This window comes from Mastigoproctus giganteus, chromosome 8 (genome assembly GCF_048544385.1).
Source record: "Mastigoproctus giganteus isolate SK-2022 chromosome 8, ASM4854438v1, whole genome shotgun sequence".
Taxonomy (NCBI): domain Eukaryota; kingdom Metazoa; phylum Arthropoda; class Arachnida; order Uropygi; family Thelyphonidae; genus Mastigoproctus; species Mastigoproctus giganteus.
The window spans coordinates 843,444-866,932 of record NC_143582.1 but is presented as its reverse complement, the minus strand read 5'-3'; the positions used below and the strand labels follow the sequence as shown (position 1 = coordinate 866,932).

Sequence of the window (23,489 nt, the reverse complement as noted above, 5' to 3'; positions counted from 1 at the left end):
AGGACTGATCGTTGTAACCCAGTTTGGAAGAATTTATCCTAGTTCAACAGATGCAATCCACTCAAGGAACATGTGACGGTATTTGTAGTTGGTTTCCATAGACCGAATAAAATTGCACCACCTCTAGCCTTTAAGCAATAGAGCTGCTGCTGCTGTAGAAAGCATGAATTAAGAACTAAAGGAATTAACTTTCCACAATTTAATGGTGTCCGTAACATTATTATTATTAGCCATATGGTACAATGAAGCCTGAGGCTTATGCTGCACCAGCCAAAAAAAAAAAAAAAATTCCCTAGTTACCCCCTGAGAAAGAAAGAAAGGAGAGGGAGAGAAGTACAAAGGAATCACCAAGAAAGAGAAGAATGATATTCAGCTCAGGACCCTGGGTTTGCCAAGCCCATACTCACCAGATGTCAGCCCCCAGGGTTTACACCCACTCTTTCACATGCTGTCCAACTTACGCTGGTAAATTGCTTTCTTGTGACCATAGCCAGTGGAAAACATTAAATAAATAAAAATAGTTAATTTATAGTGAAGGCTTAATTTGAAAGCTACTATAAATAAATGAATGTGATCTTTATTGTAAAGTGCAAAACTACAACCTTTGTCAGGATACATAAATAACAGAGCAGATTATATTTCGTTAAAAATTAATAAAATATAATAATAACTAGGAGGGCTTCCCCCCTGCTCGCTTTGCCCACCAACCCTCTGCACAGTTTTCTATGTAAAATGTAGAGATATGATGGAGTAAGTGAAGTCTTTTCTGTGTAAAAGACACCAGTAAAAATGCACTGATGTTCTTCCTCCCATCCTTCAGCTATCTCCCTCATTCATAATTTTTTTTCTTTTGTTCTTTGTCAGGAAGCTCAGGCCACCCGTGAAGAAACCAGCACAAACAACAGCCCAACACAAAGATGCAACACGCTTTTCTGGCTTTTATGGAGGTGTGTTCATCACAAGGGTATTGATGACACAGATGTGGGAAACCACAGGTGGCGCCTTACCCAAACACTATGCCGCTATGATCGATATCTAATCAGGAAATTGCCTACGTAATTATTTACCTGTGTATTTGTAGTGATGTAATCTCCCCCTCCAACTTGTACCACGTGACCTGCATCCCCACCACTCTGCATTTTCAAGGTCGAATAAATATCACTGTAATTATCTACCTTCGTTTACATAGGTCACTTAGGAAAAGGCTTTTTGCTTTGGGTTCCGTAATGTATGAGGAACATTGTTGCATCGGAATGAGCAGGACTAAAATATTTACAAACTATACAAATATATCGGGTCCCTTCATCAGCTGACATTACAATGGAACATCAAATGATGCAGTGTGTGGTCGTGTATTGCAGAGTGTAGCATGTGCACGATGGTGAATGTTATGGAAGTAGTTGTCTTTCAATGGGCAACAACAACGTAATTATTTACCTGTGTATTAGTAGTGACGTAATTGCCCTGTACTCTTCTCCCATTGGCTCGAATAAATATCACTAGGAGGAAAACTTTTTTAATGTATAGAGAGATAATGATAATAATAAAATACATAAAATTACACAGAATACTTTTTTTCAATTCGGTTTTCCATCAAGTTCTTGCCAAGCTGAAGCGATCTCGCATCAATTGATGGTTGTGGAACAACTGTGCAGATTTAGGATGAGCCGGCTATACTTTTTTTTTTTTCATGTATGATTTTGCACAGGTCGGCATCCAAAGATTGAGCTAGGTGGAGCTTCTGATAAGGGAGGAACTGATTTTTAAACTGTAGCCTCGAAGGAAGAGCAAGGAGCTTCGGAGGGCTGGTTCGGGAATCCACCAGCACAATGTCCCAAATGTTGGGTGCTGAGATTCTTCCAGCGATTAATTTGATGGTAAAGATTAGTCTTCTTTCATGCATTAAGGCTAAGGATCTGGTTAAGTTCAGTGCTTTGGCCATCGATGATGTTGCTGCTGTGGTGGGAGATGGCACTTCAGGAGCCAGTATTCTGCAGCTTTTAATGGTTTTATTGTTGTGTTTGCAGCCGAGCCCCACAATTCTACTCCATACAATACACCTTAGAAAATAACTATTCTAATATACATTTTTTAAATCAGATTTGTGTTATGAATATACAGCAATTGCTGCTTGGCAATCCACCGTTTTGTATTGAATTGGGCACAGACTCTTCTATATGCAGATGGAATTTTAGTTTTCTGTCAAAGATTATACCCAGATCTCTTCGCTTTTCGACGTGGGGGATCAAGACTCCATCAATCGCCTGCTGAATTATGGTTGGTGTGGGTTTTGGTGAGAAGATCATGATGGCGGATTTTTGAGGATTAAATTTCAAGTTAATTAACATCCTTGGAGTACAGATATTTTCTGCAGAAAATGGATGAGAGTAGGAGACTGAAAGACGAAAAAGATTTTTCCAGTGATCATTTTGATGGCAAAGATTAGTTGAACCCTTATTAACATAAGAGGTCAATGCTTACTGGAGTTTTGTACAGAAGAGAGTCTAATGGTAGCAAATACGTAATTTAAGGCACCACTCCGCATAAGATATTCATGGAAGAATCTTGGAGACTCACGAAGGTACCAAATTTATTACATGTTAGTTAAACAGGGATACTATAACCAAGTCCCGGGAACCCAAAGGTCGCGGGTTCGATTCCCGCCTCGGGCTTGGATCAAAGTACTGCAAAAACCTTGGGAGGTGCAATATGGCCACAGAAGCCGATGCGCCAACAACTACCAAATCAAAAAAAAAAAAATATATATATATATAACCAAGTGAAGAAAGCAATGTCCTATCCAGGAGCAGATGGAGATTCAGATCACTCACTCACGAAGATGAATGTGGAACTAAAATTGAAGCACCTGAATAAAAGGAAATCATTCATGAGATGGAATGTTGAAAAATTTAGACATGAGAGTGCAAAAAATGTGTTTCAAGATCTGACCAATATTATCGCTGCTGAGGAGACTACGAATGGTCTAGACTCTTTTTAAGCTTCTAGAGCAAAATTGGTCTTTAATCAAGGAGATGACTTTTAAAACTGCATCGGTGGCTCTAGGTAAGTGAAAAAATTTAGGAGGACGCTTTGGATCACAGATATTTTACTGCAGAAAATGGATGAGAGGAGGAGGAGAAGACTGAAAGGCCAAAAAATGATGATCAAAGGAACTATTGTAGATTGAAGAATGAAATTGATAGGGAATGTCGGAAGGCTAAAGAACAGAGGTGGGCAGAGAACTGTGAAGAGATTTAAACGCTCGAACAACATGGTCGGGTGGGCTTGGCGCATAGAAAATTCAGAGAATTAACAAGAAAGAATAGCGGAATCCAAAAGAGAGCAATGCCAGATGAAAAGGAAATGACAGTACTAAACTTCGAAGAACAAAAGGAAAAATGGAGGAGATATGTTTAAAATTTTTGAAAGATTCTTCAAGTACCCTGTTGTGTTAATACTCAATAAATAGTATAGCAATTGCTTAATTATCGGTACTCACCTCACTTATCCGTTTTCACATTGGAATTATGAAAGTAAAAAAAAAATTGAAGACATTAAAAATATAATTAATAAACTTAAAAGATTAAGCTAGAGAAATGATTTAAGACTGTGCTCGGAGGTTTCCATATTGGAGAAAGACCAGTTAGTACAATATGGAGTCCCGCACGCAACAAATTCCCACGTGTCTGAGTAATGCATCATGGGACTCGGCAACTCTTTTTAAGCTGTCTTCGCTAATATATTCAGCCAACTGACGATGTACACTAAAAAAGTCTACCGGTAGACTCTTGGCTTCTTATGTTTTTACGTTACAACTTTTAAAAATTTAAGTTCATTTACATAGTGATGTTACAGATGACAACCAGGGAAATAGGCAGTGCACCTCTTCTTCCTCCGAGCAGAGTCTTAAATCATTAATGTAGTTTAATCTTCTAATTTTATTAATTATATTTTTAATGTCTTCACTTTTTCTACTTTTATAATTCCAAGGGGAAACAGATAAGTGAGATGAGTACCGATAATTAAGCAACTGCTATACTATTTATTGAGTTGAAGAACTTCATGATGATTCAAGCACGTACACATAAGCACTGCGAAAGCAAAAATAAGAGTAGGAGTGTGTTATAGGCCTAATGATTTGAAAGAGTACAATGAACAATTGTACAGAGAAATAGAGTGGGCTAGTAAATCGGAATGTCTTATAATGGGGGATTTTAACTTCCCAGATATTGACTGGAACTTGTGGGTTGGTCACTCACACACTAGTTAGACTTTTGTGGATTTATTGGATGATTGTTTTTGCAGCAGCATGTTCGAGAGGCAACCAGAGAAAGTAATACTCTTGATCTGGTTACAAGATCAAGAGTATGAATGATACTCTTGCATTCCTAATACATGAATGATCAGCAGTGATCATTCATGTATTAGGAATTTGCAGATAAAAGAACCACTGGGTGGCAGTGATCACAGTGTACTGACGTGGGATTTACTTAAAGATTTAATTACCATCAGGGGTAAAGGAAAGGGTTTTTGCTTCCGTAAAGACGTGTACAGTGGTCTCCGACAGTTTTTAAATTCTGTACAGTGGGATCAACTGACGATGTTACCAACAGTAAATTCTAAGTGGGAAGCATTCAAGGAATTAATCGTGGAAGCTACTAAAAGGTTTATACCTATTAAGAAATATTGTTCAAGGTTTAGGCCTAAATGGTTGTCAAATGAACTAATGAGACTCCTAACAGAGAAGAAAAATGCATGGGATGCATATAAATTATCAAGCGACTCAGAAGCCTATGGCAGATATAAGTTAATCTGTAATCAGGTCACAAAGGAGGTTATGCAGGCGAAGGCAGATTACGAGAAATCTTTGGCAAAAGATGCTAAGAAAAACAGCAAGGATTTCTTTACTTATATAAACTCTAAAAGGAAGGGGATGAATCTGATTGGTCCACTTGACATCGATGGTTCGACTGTTGATGATCCTGCTCAGATCGCAAACAAACTGAATGAGTATTTTGCATCTACATTTACACATGAGGAATTATTAAGGTTTGAAAATGGTAGAAGGTTATCAAATTGTAGCAGGATACTTAATGATTTTGTAATAGCTGAAAGCAAAGTGGAGGAGAAATTGTTGAAGTTAAACGTAAGAAAAGCACCTGGGGTGGATGGGATCTATCCAGTTATATTAAAGGAGGCGGCAAAGCAACTAGGCAAACCCTTAGCCATAATTATGAGAGCATCCTTGGACTCAGGGGAGGTTCCCACGGACTGGAGATGTGCAAATGTATCCCCAATTCACAAAGGGGGATCGAAGGGTGAAACGAGTAATTACAGACAATCAGTTTAACTTCTGTTCCTGGAAAAATAATGGAGTCACTGGTTAAAGATGCATTGCAGGATCATCTCGACAAGACTGCAGCAATAATTCAGACACAGCATGGATTTGTTAAGGGAAAGTCTTGTCTGACAAATTTGATAGGATATTATGATGTGGTTACAAAGGAACTGGATGCAAAAAAATAATTTTGATATCATATATTTGGATTTCAGGAAAGCTTTTGACACTGTTGCGCATGGAAGACTATTGTACAAATTGGAGCAGAATGGTATTAAGGGTAAGTTGCTACAATGGATAAAAGGATGGTTAAGTGCGAGAAGACAGAGGGTGGTAATCAATGGGTGCTGCTCTTCTTGGACTAATGTTATTAGTGGGATCCCACAGGGTTCGGTGTTAGGTCCACTGTTGTTTTGTATATTTATCAATGATATTGATGAAGGTATATCAGGCTTAATGTCGAAGTTTGCAGATGATACAAAGGTTGGCAGGGTTGTTAATGACAGTAATGGCAGTGTGCTACTGCAACAGGATCTAGATAATTTGGGCAGATGGGCTAAGAAGTGGCAACTGAAGTTTAACCTTGACAAATGCAAAGTACTGCATATGGGTAGAAGTAATCCCAGAGAAACGTACCAACTGTGTGGTACTACACTTAAGGTGGTAGAAAATGAAAAAGACCTGGGAGTAATTGTGCAGGCAGATATGAAGTTTTCTGAGCAATGCAGACAGGCTGCCAGGGCAGGTCATGGGGTTTTGTCAATGATATATAGGAATTTTGCTAGCAGGGAAAAGGAGGTGATTATCCCTCTGTATAAGGCAATGGTCAGGTCACGCCTTGAGTACTGCGTACAGGTCTGGAGGCCTCATTTTAAGAAGGATGTAGATTTACTTGAGCGTGTACAGAGAAGGGCAACAAGATTGGTGAGGGGAATGAAGGGATCCTCATATCAAGAGAGGCTTAAGTTCTGCAAATTGCAGTGGCTGGAGAGTAGGCACCTGCGCGGTGATCTGATTGAAGTGTATAAGGCCTTGAATGGGTTGAGCACGCTGAATTCTGATGGGATCCTTCCACTTGTTCAGATTACAAACCTAAGGGGGCATAAATTCAAATTAAGAAAAGACAGATGTAGAATAGATGTGCGGAAATTTGCCTTTAGCCAGAGGGTGGTTAATTGCTGGAACAAACTTCCATCTGTCGTTGTGGAAGTTGATAGGTTGAATAAATTTAAGGAGGAACTGGACAGGCATTTGGAGGGAATGGTGTGATTTTTTTTTTTTTTTTTTCTTTTTTGGCTGATGCTGCATAAGCTCATGCACTTGCTTTCTTGCATCACATGCCACTACTACTACTACTACTACAACAACATGGAGGAATAGAAGAACAAGAAAACATAGAGGAGGAACATAGTTGAATTCATCCTTAGATGTTGAAAACATCTAAGGATGAATTCACAGACACAATTTACAGACACAATTTACAGACACAATATATTTATTGTGTCTGTAAATTGCGTGTGTTCTCTGGTCGATTTGCCTATTTGCTGGACGAAAAAACCCCAGTTTCTGGAGGAAAAACCTTGCTATCTATGTCTGAGACCGACTAACTCAGCCACTGAGTGAAAAAACTCCACTAAAGTTCCTCGCGTCATCGACGGGATTCGAACCCGAACCTTTTCCACTCGGTATGGGGAGGACGATGACGATATCACTGTGCTACCCGCGCAGACAATTATAGCTATAAGAAGAATGCCAGACAGGATCGTGGCACGCCTGCTTGTGCGGACAATACGCCATGGTCAACCAGTGTCCACTGTAAGCACCATATTAGAGAATTAGGAAAGAGTGATTTTCCTTTATCCTGGAAATTAATCTGTTCTTTCACAAAAATGATTCATCCACGCTTTCAGTAAATTTCAACTGTCTCTGTTTATATGGTAAGTACAAGTCGGCCCTAGTTTGGATCAGGGCGTTAAAAAAAAGAAATCGCATTAAAAAATTGAGATTACAGAGGTCCTGCGAGGCCCTCCTCCATGTTGAGAACTGAGGCTAACGCCTCACGTGCCTGTTCAGAAGTACGGGCCTGACACGAGGTGAAACCCAATAATCGGCACTCCGTTATCTACGGAATGCAGGGTTTCAGTAGCCCTACGTAAGCCCTAATCTTTCGCAGAAGAGGCCATCCTGACAGAACGTGTCATCTTTCCTCAGAAAAAAAGGCGAACTTGTCTTCTAATCTAATATGTCGGCGTACATTCGATACTGTGTGTGTGAAAAGAAAAAAAAAAAATGTTTAGAGGCGATAATTGCATCACTTCCAAGGAATATCATGGAATATTTCAGATGATGCAGTAACATTACTTTATGGCCGCAGATTGTGTTACGATTAGTTTTTGTAAAAAAAAAAACAATGTTTCCCTTGCTCTTCAGCTTCTGGCGCCCCTGAAAGAACGATACCCCAGCAACTTCCCTGTTAGCTCATGCCTTAATCCAGCACCAACATAGCAGTGCGCTGAACTGGCAACCTCCAGAAAACCCATGAGGAGAAAATGATGAAGTACACAAACCTACGACAGGAGATCAACGAGATGTGGCATGTGCGGGAAGTAACGACCATCCCGATCGTATCAAACGAGGGACTTTGGCACCATACCGGTGCCAAACACCCTGCATAACAGCTTAGCAGCAATAAGTTTCCCAGCGAATACCTACAAGGAGTCCCAGAAAGCTACAATCGTGAACATCTGTAGGATAGTCAGAGAGTTCCTCGACCGACAGTAACCCCAGCTACCACCCTGCGTACTTGGTAGCAATGTTCGTTCTGAGGTGGAGGCCCCAATCAGAGAGAAATAATGATAATCGCATCTGAGTGGGAATTTTGGCTACTGAAGTGGGCCATATGGAAATTTCGGCTTCCTCCTGCACCAAGGACTACCCAGATGGCGGCAGCTCTGAACATCAGACGTCTTCCTGCCATTATCCATGAGAAGATTCGTTATTTCGGACCAGACGTATGGGCTAACTGCGGTTGGAGGATCCCAGTCCGAAGCCTTCGGGCCAATCGAGTCCTTCAGGCCACTCCAAACCGGTTAAAGCTATCCGATCGGTTCTTACCCGTGCAAATGCTGCAATACATATACTCCTTGGATGGCGACCTCTTCAAGTTCGCATTGGATAAAAAATGCAGGCAGAACTTACTCCATCGTCTTTCTTCTGAGGACTACGTCACAAGAAATTAGAACCTGCTTCCGAGGACCTGTCCATCATTGCCATGGATCCATCACTACATTGTTCCAACTTTCTGCGCCTGCTCGGATGACTGCAGCACTGTAAAAGGACTGCTTCCTGGAGAATAATTTAACCTGATAACATGATGTATTTTCATATCTAAATTTGTCATTTTTTTCTCCAATGTTTAATGCTACACTTGAAAATTTGTATAATTAGTAATAATATTGTTTTGTTTTGTTTTTTCTCCTATCTCATCCTTGTTTATTACATTGCATTAGCCTTTACTGTAAACTGCTGGCTTGTAGCTGTGAAGGGTATTGTGTACTGCTTGTGCCTTTTTTATGCCCACGTGGAGCCAGACGTGTTCGAAGCCTCTAAGTGGATTTTTCTTATTTTTTGATTTGAAATTATTGTTTTTCTAAAACGTTTGATTTAAATTTAGTAGTATAGAATTATTTTGTGATTTTCTGATTAATCTGGTGTATTTATTCTTTACTCGGCCTTATAATTGCATAAAAGTATCGGTAAGGGTATCCACTTGTTACAAGTTGCAACTCCGCTGAACGAGAAGTTTTTAGTCGCTTTATTGAATATTTTTGACATCAAATTATTTTCTGTAAGTAGCTTATAGACCTAGTAAGGATCGTTAGTTATTCTCAATTGAGACAGCGAGATTTGAAAGTTAATTAATACTTAAGTGTCCGTAGATTTACCGTTCGTAACTTGCCGCCTTTGTCATACGATACGTTACATTCCGAACTAGATAGCGTTAGTTGAACTTCGTTAGCAGTTAAATTAGATAATTAATTAGATAAACTCGTAGATAATTAATACCTGACACTGAAAAATATATATACCGTTATATCTGTATTGGGATACAAGTTTAGGGTTATAATTTTGAACTAAAATTGAAATTTTATTGAAATTAATAGAAATCATGACTCAGAGCAGAGCAGCAAATCAAAACGCTCAAGCTAATGGAAGTACTGTGGCTCAGAGGAGAACTGAGCGGGGCAATTGCCTTCTGAATCACACCCTTTTAAAATGCAGGGCTTGCATGATGTGTGTGGAGCATTCAGGTACGGGACACGCTATTGCCATGGGGGTGTCTTTGTGTGTGCGCGATGCAAGGAGTGTATCGCAATCAGACAACAACTCAGCGTTATTACCGGCCTATATGAGAGCTTCAAGGACAGGGTGGGTGCCCTCGAAGGAACTAAATTGAGGGGCCCGTCAAGCTCTCAGCTTCCCACACCAACGCCAGAGCTTGCACTTGGTCATCACTCAACACAGCGACAAACCCAAGGCAGAATGCGCTGATCCCACAGGAACTAGCAGTTGTTGGTGACTCTGCTGTCAGGGAAACGGGGAACATGCTTTGTAAAAACGATAGGTGGAACAGGAACAGTGTATGTCTGCCAGGGGCAAAGGTTGATGACGTTGTAGAGGGGATATCATCTTTTAAGGGCACAAAAGGTGATATAGTTGTACACGTTGGCACAAATGATATCAAGAGTAGGAGACCAGCAGAATTACTTAACAAATGCAGGTCACTGTTAAAAAAAAGCCGTGAATTAGGGTTGAATTTGAAAGTGTCTGCAATTCTGCCCAGACACGATAGGAGGGAGTATATGATGAGAGCCTTGTCGATCAATTCGGCCCTGGAAAGATTGTGCAAGGCTCAAGGGGTAGAATGAATTTTTTTCAGCCTAGTCTGTACTTGTTAACAGGAGAGACTGCTTCTACAGGGATGGGATACATTAAATAGAAAGGGTGCAAGAATATTTGCTGATGCAATCGAGGCAGTGTTAGGTGGGTCGGAAAACTGTTAGATTGGGGGGATACAAAGACTAATAGATTAACAGTAGCCACTGGCAGAGGAGAAAGTGATTCTTGCACTGCTTCTATTGGAATGAGCAGAAGCCTGAAAAACAAGATGCATGGTATTTCAGAGACTGCTGAGAGCCATTGCGGTACAAGTAAACACATAGGTTGTGTTAGGGTAGCTAAGAAAAAGAACATGTGCATGTATACTTGCGTGTACACCAATGCTAGGAGTTTGGTAAATAAATTTGATGAATTTGAGGTATTGCTCAAAGCATCAAAGGCGGATATTGTTGGGCTATCACAGACGTGGTGTCACACAGATATAAGGAATGCGGAACTGGAATTTGGGGAGTATAATATGTACAGAAAGGATAGGAAGGGAGGAGGGGTTATGCTATTATTTAAGAAACACATAAAATCCAAGGAAGTGAAGCCAGTCGACATAGCTGGACAGTGCAGTGTCCAGTCAGTTTGGTGTGACATAAGCATTGGGAGATCAGAATTGAGAGTAGGAGTGTGCTATAGGCCTAAAGACTCTGATGAGAATAATAAGAAACTGTACGGGGAAATAGAGTGGGCCAGTAAATCAGAGAGTCTTATAATGGCGGATTTTAATTTCCCAGATATTGACTGGAATTTGGGGGCTGGTCACTCACACACTAGCAAGGCTTTTGTGGATTTATTGGATGATTGTTTTCTACATCAGCATGTTCGGGAGGCAACTAGAGGGAGTAATACTCTTGATTTAATTATCAGTAGTGATTCTTCATTCTTCATGCACTAAGAATCTGCAGATAAAGGAACCATTAGGTGGCAGTGATCACAGTGTGCTGAAGTGGGATTTACTCAAAGAGGTAAGTACCATCAGGGGTAAAGGAAAAGGTTATTACTTTCGTAAAGGCGACTATGATGGACTGAGACAGTATTTAAATTCTATACGGTGGGACCAACTGATGAAGTTACCAACATCATCAGTTGGTCCCACTGTAATGGGAAGCATTCAAAGAACTTGTCTTGGAAGATATTAGGCTTTACATACCAGCTAAGAAATTTTCTTCAAGGTTTAGGCCTAAATGGATGTCAGATGAACTAATGACACATGTGACACAGAAGAAAAATGCATGGGATACATACAAATTAACACGTGACACAGAAGCCTATGATAGATACAAGTTAATCTGTAACCAAGTTACAAAGAAGGTTAGGCAGGCGAAGGCAGATTACGGGAAATCTTTGGCAAGGGATGCATAGAAAAACAGCAAAGAGTTATTTACTTATGTAAACTCTAGAAGGAAGGGGATGAATCAGATTGGTCCACTTGATATCGATGGGTCAACTGTTGATGATCCTGCTCAAGTGGCTAACAAACTAAATGAATATTTCGCATCGATTTTCACACATGAGGAGTTATTCAGCGAGGGGAATCCCAGAGGTGTATTCAACTCTGGCAGTAAGCTAGATAATCTTGTAATAACTGAGGGTAAAGTGGACGAAAAATTGTTGAAGATAAGGACAAGATGGCACCTGGAGTGGATGGGATCTATCCAGTTATATTAAAGGAGTCAGCAAAGGAAGTAAGCAAACCCTTAGCCATAATTATGAGAGCTTCCTTGGACTCAGGAGAGATACCCATAGACTGGAGATGTGAAAATGTGACCCCAATTCACAAAGGAGGATAAAAGGCTGACACAAGTAATTATAGACCTGTGAGCTTAACTTCTGTTCCAGGAAAATTAATGGAGGCACTGGTTAAAGTAGCATTGCAGGATCATCTAGACAAGACTCCAGTTATAGCTCGGACACAGCATGGTTTTGTTAAGGGGAAGTCTTGCCTGACCAATTTGATTGGATACTATGATGCAGTCACAAAAGAACTGGATGCAGGGAATAACTTTATATTATATATTTGGATCTTAGAAAGGCTTTTGATACTGTTGCACATGGAAGACTGCTGCATAAATTGGAGCAGTGTGGCATTGGAGGCAAATTGCTGCTATGGATAAAGGTGTGGTTGAGGCAGAGAAGACAGAGAGTGGTAATCAATGGACACTGCTCATCGTGGACTAATGTTATCAGTTGAGTCCCTCAGGGTTCAGTGTTGGGTCCATTATTGTTTTCTGTATTTATAAATGATATTGATGATGGTACATCAAGCTTAATGTCCAAGTTTGCAGGCGATCCGAAGGTTGGAAGGGTTGTCAAGAACACTACTGACGCTATGCTGCTGCAACAGGATCTGGAAAGGTTGAGCAGATGGGTTGAGAGGTGGCAAATGAAGTTTAATATTGACAAATGTAAAGTACTACACATGGGAAACAGCAACCCCAGAGCAACGTATCAACTCTGTGGTACTACACTGACAGTGGTAGAGAATGAAAGGGACCTGGGGGTGGTTGTGCAGGCAGATAAGAAGTTCTCTGAGCAGTGCAGACGGGCTGCAAGAGTAGCTCATGGAGTATTGTCAATGATATATAGGAATGTTTCTAGCAGGGATAAGGAGCTAATTATTCCCTTGTATAAGGCAATGGTCAGGCCACACCTAGAGTACTGTATACAGGTCTGGAGGCCTCATTTCAAGAAGGATGTAGAGCTGCTGGAACGAGTACAGAGAAGGGCAACAAGATTAGTGAATGGAACAAAGGGGTGCTCTTACGAAGAAAGGCTTAAGTTTTGCAAATTACCATGTCTGAAGACTAGGACCAGCGAGGTGATCTGATAGAGGTGTATAAAGCCTTGAATGGTTTGAGCATGCTGAATGCCGATGGGAATTTTCCTCTTGCTCAGAAAAATCACCTGAGAGGGCATAAATTCAAATTGAGGAAAGACAGATGTAGGATAGACGTAAGGAAATTTGCCTTTAGCCAGCGGGTGGTTGTTTTGTGGAACAGACTTCCATCCCTTGTCGTGGAAGTTGATAGCCTAAATAAGTTTAAGGCTCAGCTGGACAGGTATTTTGAACGAACAGAGGGGTGAAGTGGAAGTGGTTTTTTTTTTTTTTTTTTTTTTTTTTTTTGGCTGATGCTGAATAAGCTTGCTTTCTTGCATCGTGTGTCTCTACTAATGCTAATGCATAAAGAGTTTTTTTCCTTAATAATAATAATAACTAAGAGGCTCTTTGTGTACGGGTTTTCGTTCATTATACTTTGAATGATTTCCAAGTCATCAGTCCTTTTCGCTCTTTTAGCTCATTCCATCAATGAGAAGCGTTGATGGAATATTTACAAACTATAAAAATATTTAATATATTTAAAACTATACAAATTTTTAATATATTTAAAACTATACAAATATTTAATATATTTAAAACTATACAAATATTTAAATTAACAAATAAACAAATATACAAACTATATCGGGTTCCTTCATCAGCTGACATTAATATAAAATAAACATTACAATGGAACATCAAATGATGCCCAGCGTGGACATATATTAGAGAGTGAAGCAAGTGTACAAAATTGGTGAACGTTATGGAGGCAGTTGTCTTGCAATGCAACGAACGTTGGCATGCGTCCACGTACGCGCTCTACATTGTCAACAGCAAGTGTCTTATTCTGCCCAGTAAACCGTTTATGTTCCTTCCATTTAAAAAAAAATGTAAAGTGGAGCCATTATCAACACACTGCAGGATGGAAGCCTACTCAACAATTCATGCTGAGGGAAATCTGCCACACTGGTCCAGTGCGGGTTGGCAGATCGACCGTATTTAGCAGTCAGGGGCTTGAACCCCGGTCTAATCAAAGAGCGTGTGCTACTGACCACTGGGCTACGGACCTTCCATTTAATGTTCACCAACCTCGTGAACGTGCCACACTATCTGACACATGATCACGCCCGGCATGATTTTATGTTCGATTGTAACATTTTTGTATATTAATGTCAGCTGATGAAGCAACCTATCGTCCCGATATAGAAGAGGTATGATTGTAAATACAGTAGTTTAGTATTTTGTAAATACAGTATTTGTATCGTATAATGTTATTTGAATAATAATAACATACTAATATGCTAATATTTTAACGCACTCATCGAAAATAATCAGAAAATGACCTGTATAATTATTTACCTGTGCATTTACAGTGACGTAATTGCCCGCCCTCTCTTCTCCCATTGGTTCGAATAAATTTCATTAGGAGGAAAACTTTTTTAATGTATAATAATAATTTCTCAATCGGCTAAAAATTTTAAACTCAGCCAGACTCACTGCCTTTACCACTTTGAGAGGAAACTTTATCGAAATTTTCAATATCGAAATGCGTGAAAAGGAGATGTGTTGATAGGAGAGGGAAGTTTGGATTAGGTCAGGGGTTGAGACAAAGACGGCAACCCTTAAAGGGGAACACACGATTAAGATTGGCCAGCAGCCCCTGCATGCTAAGAACAGTTTCTGCTTCGGAATGGGGTTGTTCCTGTTCCGTAGTGGTGCGAATTCCCGTCCCCCCCCCCACCCCGACGCCCATCGAGTGAATGTTTGTAGACTTGAAATTGTGGAAAGCTCTTTCGTTACTGCTTTTATTTAAGCAATTTGAGACCATCGTTCCATCTCTGAACAGCAAGGTGTTACGGGACTGCGTCAGTTGCAGGTTAATTTACGAGTTACGATAATGAGGTTACAAACTCAGAAGATAAATTATATATTGATAAGTATCAATATATATGTGATACCAATAGTGTTGGTCCTTAAGTTTTGCACACCAGTATAGGACTCCATGTTTCCTCACGACTACAATAACATAAATGCTCTAATACTAAATTAAAATAATGTAATTTAGAGTTAAAAGAGCCGCGGCCCGTAAAAAAATACGAGGTTTCCATCTCGGGGGAAAACCATTCCGTTATTTTTTTACCACTAACAAATTTAACAACAGGTATAAATAATCGAGTAACTATTCCTGTATCACTGCGCAAAAGAAAGCTTATATCAATAATGACCCCCAGATGTTTTGTAGTATCTACCCTGCGGATTAACTTACCCTCAAAAACCATAGCAAGTCTCTCCACATGTAGCTTTCCCTTGAATAACATCATGACTGTTTTCTTTCTTGATATTTTCAATTTATTTCATGAGCCCATGAAAGTAAATCATCCATAACTAAAGACTCTCGGTCTTGCCGTCCCCGTCTAGACTTACCTGGGAAACATAAAACTAAATCATCAGCGTACGCCATCTTGTGACACTCTATATTTGTCTTTTGTAACCACAAGTTAAAAACAAGGTTGGTTGATTGGGGATTTATTTGGCGCATCAGCATCTATGGCCATAGTGCGCCACTTCAAAACAAGATTCGAAAACATTGGCTCCAGGACAGATCCCTGTGGACAACCACGCGTTACAATCTTAGAATAAACCATTTTTTCTATATATTTGTATTATAATTTTCCTATTGTTTAAGTAGCTGCCAATAACCCTATAAAGTATATCTGGGCATTCAAGATCACTTAAACCGAGTGTACTTTCATGCCAAACGCTATCAAACACTCCTTCAAAGTCAATATAAATGACAAGAACGTATTTACTCGTAGAGTTCGTAACATAATCCACTAGATCTTTAAGTGCGTCTTCAGCAGAATGTTTCTGTTTAAAACCATACTGAAACAACAATTGAACATTAGATTCCACCAGCAAATCAGCCAATCTCAACAGTATTAAACGTTCAAAAATTTTTGCCAAATTCGGGAGCAACAAAATAGGTCTGTAGGCACGGGGATCAATACATTCTTTATTAGTTCTAAGAATTAATTTCTACAAAGCCACTTTCCAGAACCCTGGAAAAGTACCTGAGATGTAACACTTATTAAAAATATTCAGCATCAAATATGAAGAGATCTCAACCATTTTCAAAATTGCATTGTTCTCGTTTAAATCTGTACCAGGAGTATTGGTAACATTAACACGCGAACAAACCGGTCTCAACTGATCAAATGTAAATACAGAATTATCATTTGGGCCTACATATCTTAGGTTTAACTGTCTTAACCTCAATTGACATTCGGTGTCAGTACTAGAAGAATCATCAGAAAAAGACTATCCACTATATAGGAAATAGTTGTAAGCCAATGCCTAGTTTCTCTGTTTTAATACCCAATTGCTGAATGCCTGTTTGGAAGTAATGATGGCAAACTTTCAAGGGGTTTCCGGTGATGTTGAAATCGAATTCGAGGAGGGCAGGGACAGATATCCGATCATATGCCGCCGCCTTGATATCGAGGAACAAAATATCAAATTGTGACTTACAGTTTAAAGCCTTTTGTATCTGGAAAAGGGTATCGAGGAGGTCTTTGTGGATCTTCCACCTGTAGGTTTATTCATTTGAGCTTTCATTAAAATTTCCTAAAAAAATAAAAAAGATAAAAAAAAAAATTACAAAGCATAATTGTTCAGAAATGTGGAAAATGTAGCGAAGGGTGTTTTTCTGAATTTTTCTCTCGTGTCTTGCACGGAAATTTAAAAAATAAAAATTAATTATAACCAACTGATAATAAGAGATGTCGACTGGGACTCCTAGAAGATTCTCATAAAAAGGTGAGAAGTCATTGCTTCCGAAACATCAAGCGATATTTTTAACGCGTTTTTCTTCATTTTACTACCCCTCCCCACCAAGAAGAAAGCGCTGGAGAGTCGGTTGATGCGCATCCACCCTTAAGCGTGGGAATGCACGCTTCTACTAAAGGTTGGATTTGCATCAAGTTAGGCTTTCAGTTTCCCTCACCCCTAATATTCCGTCAATGTTTAAGCCACGTGCTCATGGGAAACGAACACGTGGCACTGTAATAAAAGGCGCGCACAGACGATAGATCCTAGTGTCATCGAGTAGCGCGAGGTGTTCGTTTCATTGGAGATGGAGCAGTACCGGGCTATGATTTCCGCATTTTTAATCGCCGCGTTGTTTGCAACTTCCATGGCAGCTACTGCGAGACGGAGCCGCAATGACAATCCAGAGCTCAATCGACAGATGGAAACAGAAGTCCTCATTCGCAGTCTGTTGGAAAGAACATCGCTCCTCGCTTCGTTGAAGGCTGCGGGGGTTGTCGCAGCAGGACTATTGGCAGCCATCACCAAGAAAGTGAAGCCACTGCTCCTGCTGGTTGGGTTGAGCTACGTGTTGTTGGTGGCTGCGACCCTCGTCTTTCCCGGGTTACGAGCGAAGGTTCCGCTCGCTTTCTCGCCTCCGGTGGCCAGGGTGATGGAGGAAGATGTGCAAGGAATCGGCGACGTTCTCGTCAGGAGCCTTCAAGGCACGCCAATCGTCAACGTCGTAGCTAACCTCACGGTCAACGTAATCACGGAGACCATCGGCACAGTGCGATCCATTGCCAGGATGATTAATGAGCACGCCACGTTCCTACAGCAGAGTCTGACTCTCTTCAGTCAAACCTTCAGCGGCAGTTGCACGAAGAAGTTCATGTGTCAAGTCGGAAGCTTCACTGCCGCTAATTTCCCTCCGTTGGCGTCCGTCTTCAGAATGGCGTAAGTAACTGTAACGTTTATTTCAGAGCTGTAAACTTACTACATCAAACGAACTTGCAGTCCCGAAGGTCCTTCCGGACTCTAACTTTCATTCGAAGCGATTAACTGATTAGATTAATGATTGCTGCCCCTTCTTAAACTCCATCTGTAATGCTCCAACGTCTTTGGTGAGTGAATACTGGAGCAGGCGCATTTCGAATCGCTTAACTTGCGTTCCTCTTCTAGTAGGGACCTGCATGGAGTCCCAAAAACGTGAATAGTATCGTTGATGTTTTTGATTCTCCAATTCCAAGTTGGGATTGTGCTGCAAGCATCCCTAGCTTTTTAGCTTCTTGTCACGTAATAAAACTGCTTCATCTGGAAAGCCTGTAGAAGCAAATCGTAGAGTTGAACGTGATTTATAAACTAGCACAAACACTGCTTGCAACGATATGTGCAGCTCTTCTCTTAATGGCTCACCTTGGCTGATTGCCTTAACTGAAATTGCTATTCCATCGTAACCGTAAAGTCGCAAACCGCTTGCTCTGGCAAAGCGAGGTTTTCAACACGACAAGCTGACGTTTGCTGCTACAACGCAAGCCAATTTTCTAATTCTGAGTTTGTCTCAAGGTTCCATAAGCAGAGTTTGAAAAGACTGCTTCGTAAATTCAGCTTGGGTTTTAACCCAGTCTCTTAGTTCCGAAGTTGTCTGATACCTTCTCATTCAATCTTAACTTTTTAAAGCGTTCATAGATTCGCTGCATGTGCTTTTATGTACGATAGTTTAATTCAAAAACTAACGGATATTTCTTTTGCAGGGCCGAGCAAGAAGAGCCGGACGAATACATCCTGGCGCTATTCGATGGTACAAACAACGCTGACTGCAGCCAGATCTACTTGGACTGTTGATACCACGGACGAGTCACCAAGTGACCGCATTTTTATTTATTGACAATTGAATTGTATAGTCTGAACGCACTATTTTGGAAATAGATTTTTACTCTCGTGTGTAATAAAAGTACGATTAAATAATTGCTGTCTGTTTCTGCTTTTTCTCACAGCCCCGTGAAAGAAAAAAAAATTCGATGGTGATCACTACTGAACAAGTGTACCGAACTGAAACTGCTGTTTAAAACAAACATCAAGCTGACTAATATCTCGGTAACTTAATTAAAAAACTGGATGTTTAAATTAGTTTTTAACCCATAAAACTTAATTACAGTGAGCCTTCGATATAGCGGCCATCTTACACAGAACTGGAGTCTTGGTCAGACGATGTCTCGGTTTTCACCTTCATTTGAAGTAGTTGGTCAACGCATTGTCGAAATACGTAGCTTGCCACCTCGCCGGTTTTAGAAGCTACTGGATTGAATTGCCCCCAGGCTGCTCCAAATCCTTTTTTTAAAGGGAGGAACTATAATGGAATACTTCTCTTTAAGAAGTCTTAAGGTTTAAGTGGGTTAGTTAGTTCGAATGTAATCGATAAGGAGGGTTTACTAACTCTTCCATGCTAAAAGGAATAGAATATAAACTTTCCGCTGTTCGAAACTACATCCATGCTGTTGCACGCGACTAAAGAGTGTAGAATTAAGTGTTACAGCGCGATGACAGATAACTGTAGAGAAGAAGCCCTTATTTCTCCGCAGTGTGTTAATCCCAAATTATAATGGGAAAGAAAAAGTAAAGGATGTGTGTGCTACAGCCGAGTTTTTGATGAAACTGCTTGCAACTATGAAATCGAAGTTAATAATAAAACTATTTGTAACTAAAGTGTTACAGTGACAAGTAAGTTGTTGCAGGTGGTAACTGGATTCCCTGCTGTTCATACACTTTGGTGTTTGCTTTTTTGTTTAAATTCAAACATGGAAAACTTCGTGATCAAAGTGCAATGAACTGAACACGTATCAAAAGTTCAGTGCGTGATGCATTGCAGAACACGCACTGCTGTTCAACCTTGAAACTCAATTTATCGTTCCAAGTACCTATAAAGCCAGAACAATAATTGAGTTAGAAAGACTGTTCCAGCAGAAACATTTGTTAGTGTACTAAATCTGTCTTTTCTTAAAGACATTTGCTTCAAATAAATGTGTAGTTTTTGTGGAACATTTTGACTAGCTTGCAACCGTACTTTTAGAGAAAGGTTAGTTTAAAGGATCTCATTACCCACGTAAAATATTGATGGCACGTACATAATTTATAACGCGATCTTCGAAAATGACTGATAATGAAGTACATTTAGGCCGCGTGCGAATGGATAATTCCAAAGCCGAGGTGTGAGAATTACTATCAATTTCGATCTGACCTCTTCCATTCTTGATCACGTATCTCTGGCTTAACTGAGCGTTCTTCCTCGATTTTCACGAGTGACAGTTCTTTTCTACATGCAGCTTACACTTCTCGTTATTTGGTCCCCACAACAGGAATATCTTTCTCGCATGAAATTCTTACATTTTCGAAATCGACTTGCCTTTAGCAAAGAACTTCCGCAGAGCTCTTTGTGGTCACCTCTTAACTCCAGACAATTCCGCGGATCTCTTTTTGTCTACAAAATTATAAGCTATTGTCGTTTCTCCTCTTGGACAAATGCCTTTCAGCTTGAATTCTCGCTTTGAAACATTTCTCACTGCCTGTCCGTCCCTCGTGCTCAACATCTACTTGGAAGTCCTCTGTTCCGTTTCCTTCACGTATTCAATAATCACATTGATTTACTCAAACCGTCTATGTATAAGAAAATGCTCTTTTGTTGATCCAAATTTTGTACATACAGGTAGCCCTCGTTTTGCGCCGGTCACTAACTACAATGCCATTTTTATTATTTTTTTTTTTGGAAATTTTTTATAAATTGAAAGTTTAAAATCGTCAGACAAAATTTATCGGCATCGTACTGTGCTGTTCACGTGCTTTAGGACAATCTGAGCCTATCGGAGACGAGAAAGATTCCTGCCCTCAAAGTAACCGCTCGTGGATGCGGTAGTGAAGGTCAATCGTGTTATAAAGTTTTAGCCAATCGTGTTATAAAGTTTTTAATTTAATAGAATAAAGAGACGCAGTGTCTGATAAAAGAAGTTCATCGAATCGTAGTGCAATATTCGGGGGGGATGGAGTCTGGTGAAAGCCGCCCTAATGTGTGTAGGGCTATGAATATGCCTCCATCGACTATCACTACAACTACGAAGAATGCTAATAAAATAAAACAATCGATGCAAGGTGGTAGGTAAAACTTTTGGTGCCCGGATTTACCCTGTGCTTTCCGATTGACTCCATTATCTAAAGGGTTCCATTTGTGCTTGCCCCCCCCCCACCCAGGAACCTAACCGCGTCGTAAATTGAGGGCTACCTGTATAGTTCTTGTTGGTTACCGCAACAAATCATACTAGCAAAATGTTCTCAGGGCAGTAATGTTTCAAATGAGCGGGTAGTTAATGCCAGGGGAGCTAGCTTAAATAACTTTAAGGGGTGTGTCAGGATAGTTAACTATACAAGAACACTAAGTCTTAATTGTTTATACAGAAGTGTCGTCAATAAACTTAATGAATTCGAACTGCTGGTTAGGGCAAGCAACGCTGACATAACACCGCTTATGGAAACGTGGTGCCACCCGGAGATTGGGGATGATGAGTTTCAGTACGGTATTTAGGAGTGGTTGGAGCTCATGCCTCTTATCAAAAGCAGCCTGAGCGCTACGAAACTTTACTGGATTCAGACGTTTCGCATGCTAGTAGAGAATCTGTATGGTGTGAGATAGTTGGAAGCAAAGGTATAATGAGAGTGGGAGTAATCTACAGGCAAGGTGATTGTGAAGATTGTGATGAAAGCCTCTACATGCAAATGGAATGGGCAAGTAAGTGTCAATGTCTTATTAAGAACGATTACAATTTGCCTCTAATAGATTGGAGCAAATGGGAACGGAACTCGAAAACGGGAAAAATTTTTAAATCAACTAGATTGCTATTTGTATTAACATGTTATATAGTATGAATCAGAGCTGTACTACTCAATATGTTCTACGTTGATAATAATATTAGTAAAATAATAAGAGGAGTTTACCTCAATATAGTACGTAGAACACTTCCGTATGATACCCTCCAGAAATTAAAACGAAAAAATCGACAACTTACCGGTACATTAGAGTAAAATATAAATAATCAATTTAACACAATTCAAATCAATTTAAAACAATTAAAAATAAAATTAACGCAATTAAAAGAATCTAACGAAAATATTCAAAACGATTTTCCTTCCTCTTACTTGCGTTAATTTAATTGTTTATTTAAGTGCGTTAATTTGGATTTGAATTGTTTTAAATTGATTTGAATTGTGTTAAATTGATTATTTATATTTTACTCTAATGTACCGGTAAGTTCTCGATTTTTCCGTTTTAATTTCTGGAGGGTATCATACGGAAGTGTTCTATGTACTATATTGAGGTAAACTCCTCTTATTATTTTACTAATATTAACATGTTATGGAAAAGAATATTCTAGACCTGTTCATCACCCATTAACCAGATGACATAATAGGGCTGACAGTACAGGAACCAGTAGCAGGAAATGATCACGGATTTCTACAGTGGACGATGAAGAGAGCGGTAGCAGTAGTTATTATTATTAGCCAAATTATTAGTACAAGGAAGCCAAAAAAAAAAAAAAAAAAAAAAATCTGAATTACCCTGAGAGAGAAGTAGAAGAGAATCACCAAGAAAGAGAAGAATGATGATATCCAGCTCAGGACCCTGGGTGTGCCAAGCCCATATTCACCAGATGTGAACCCCTAGTTAAAGGAATAGGCTATAATTTGAAGAAAGGCTAAATACGACGGTATTTAGCCTTTATTCGCTGTCTGGGCTCACAGACAGCGAATACATTTTAATTTATATATACCATTAAAAAAAAAAAACTTTTATTAACTGGGCTCACAGACAACGAATACAATTGAATTTATATATACCATTAAAAAAACATACTCCACGAGGAGGATTCCAAGTTGGACGAATAATGAAGTTGCCAAATTATTTCAGCAGAAAAAGACAGCATGGAAAAGTTAGAGCAATAAAAAGTACTGAAGTCTATAACAGCTAAAAATTGATCTGAAATATTGGGGGGGGGGGACACAGAAAAGGTTAGCTGGCAAAGAGGGGCGATACGGAATTCTTCACATATATAAATGCAAAGAAGAGAAGAACAAACCAGATCGGACCCCTGTGTAATGGACATGGAACACGCCTGACGCAGCCCAGTGGTCAGGAGCGGGAGTGCATAGCACGCGTTCCTTGAGTGGACCGGGGTTCAAGCCCGTGACTACTAAATACGATAAATATTTGTATTTACGATTTATTGTAAACTCTACTGACTTGGGTGTCGTGCAGGAGTATAAACAGAAAATTTATTTATTTTTATTTATTAGATACAGGCGAACTATAGCCATAGCAGCTAAAGCGCCAATAAACAACCATACCACACTCACACAGTATTAGATACCAGCAGAGGCGGATTTAACGGCGGGCGCGCGCCCTGGTCCCCGACTTCTGAAGGGCCCACGCAAAACCCCAACAAATTAGTTGAACTAATATGTTCAACTATTAGTTCAAAACTTTGTGATTATTATTATGCTATTATTAATTACATTATACATATATTATATTCAGAT

At 39.8% G+C, this 23,489-nt stretch overlaps 1 protein-coding gene across 1 annotated transcript; it reads left to right on the top strand.

The window, feature by feature from the left end:
- The first annotated feature begins 17,219 nt into the window (after positions 1-17,219).
- Positions 17,220-18,862, top strand: LOC150081188 (uncharacterized). The gene is made up of 2 exons (XM_090379319.1): positions 17,220-17,864; positions 18,662-18,862. Exons 1-2 carry the CDS (start codon positions 17,236-17,238, stop codon positions 18,750-18,752), a joined length of 720 nt encoding a protein of 239 aa, XP_090235445.1. The 5' UTR covers positions 17,220-17,235; the 3' UTR covers positions 18,753-18,862.
- The last annotated feature ends 4,627 nt before the right edge of the window (positions 18,863-23,489 follow it).

Excerpts from the sequence above, each read along its gene's own strand:
- LOC150081188 (XM_090379319.1), top strand. The coding sequence starts at position 17,236 with ATGGAGCAGTACCGGGCTATGATTTCCGCATTTTTAATCGCCGCGTTG. Across the intron at positions 17,865-18,661 it reads GCGTCCGTCTTCAGAATGGC|GGCCGAGCAAGAAGAGCCGG; the intron begins GTAAGTAACTGT and ends TTTCTTTTGCAG.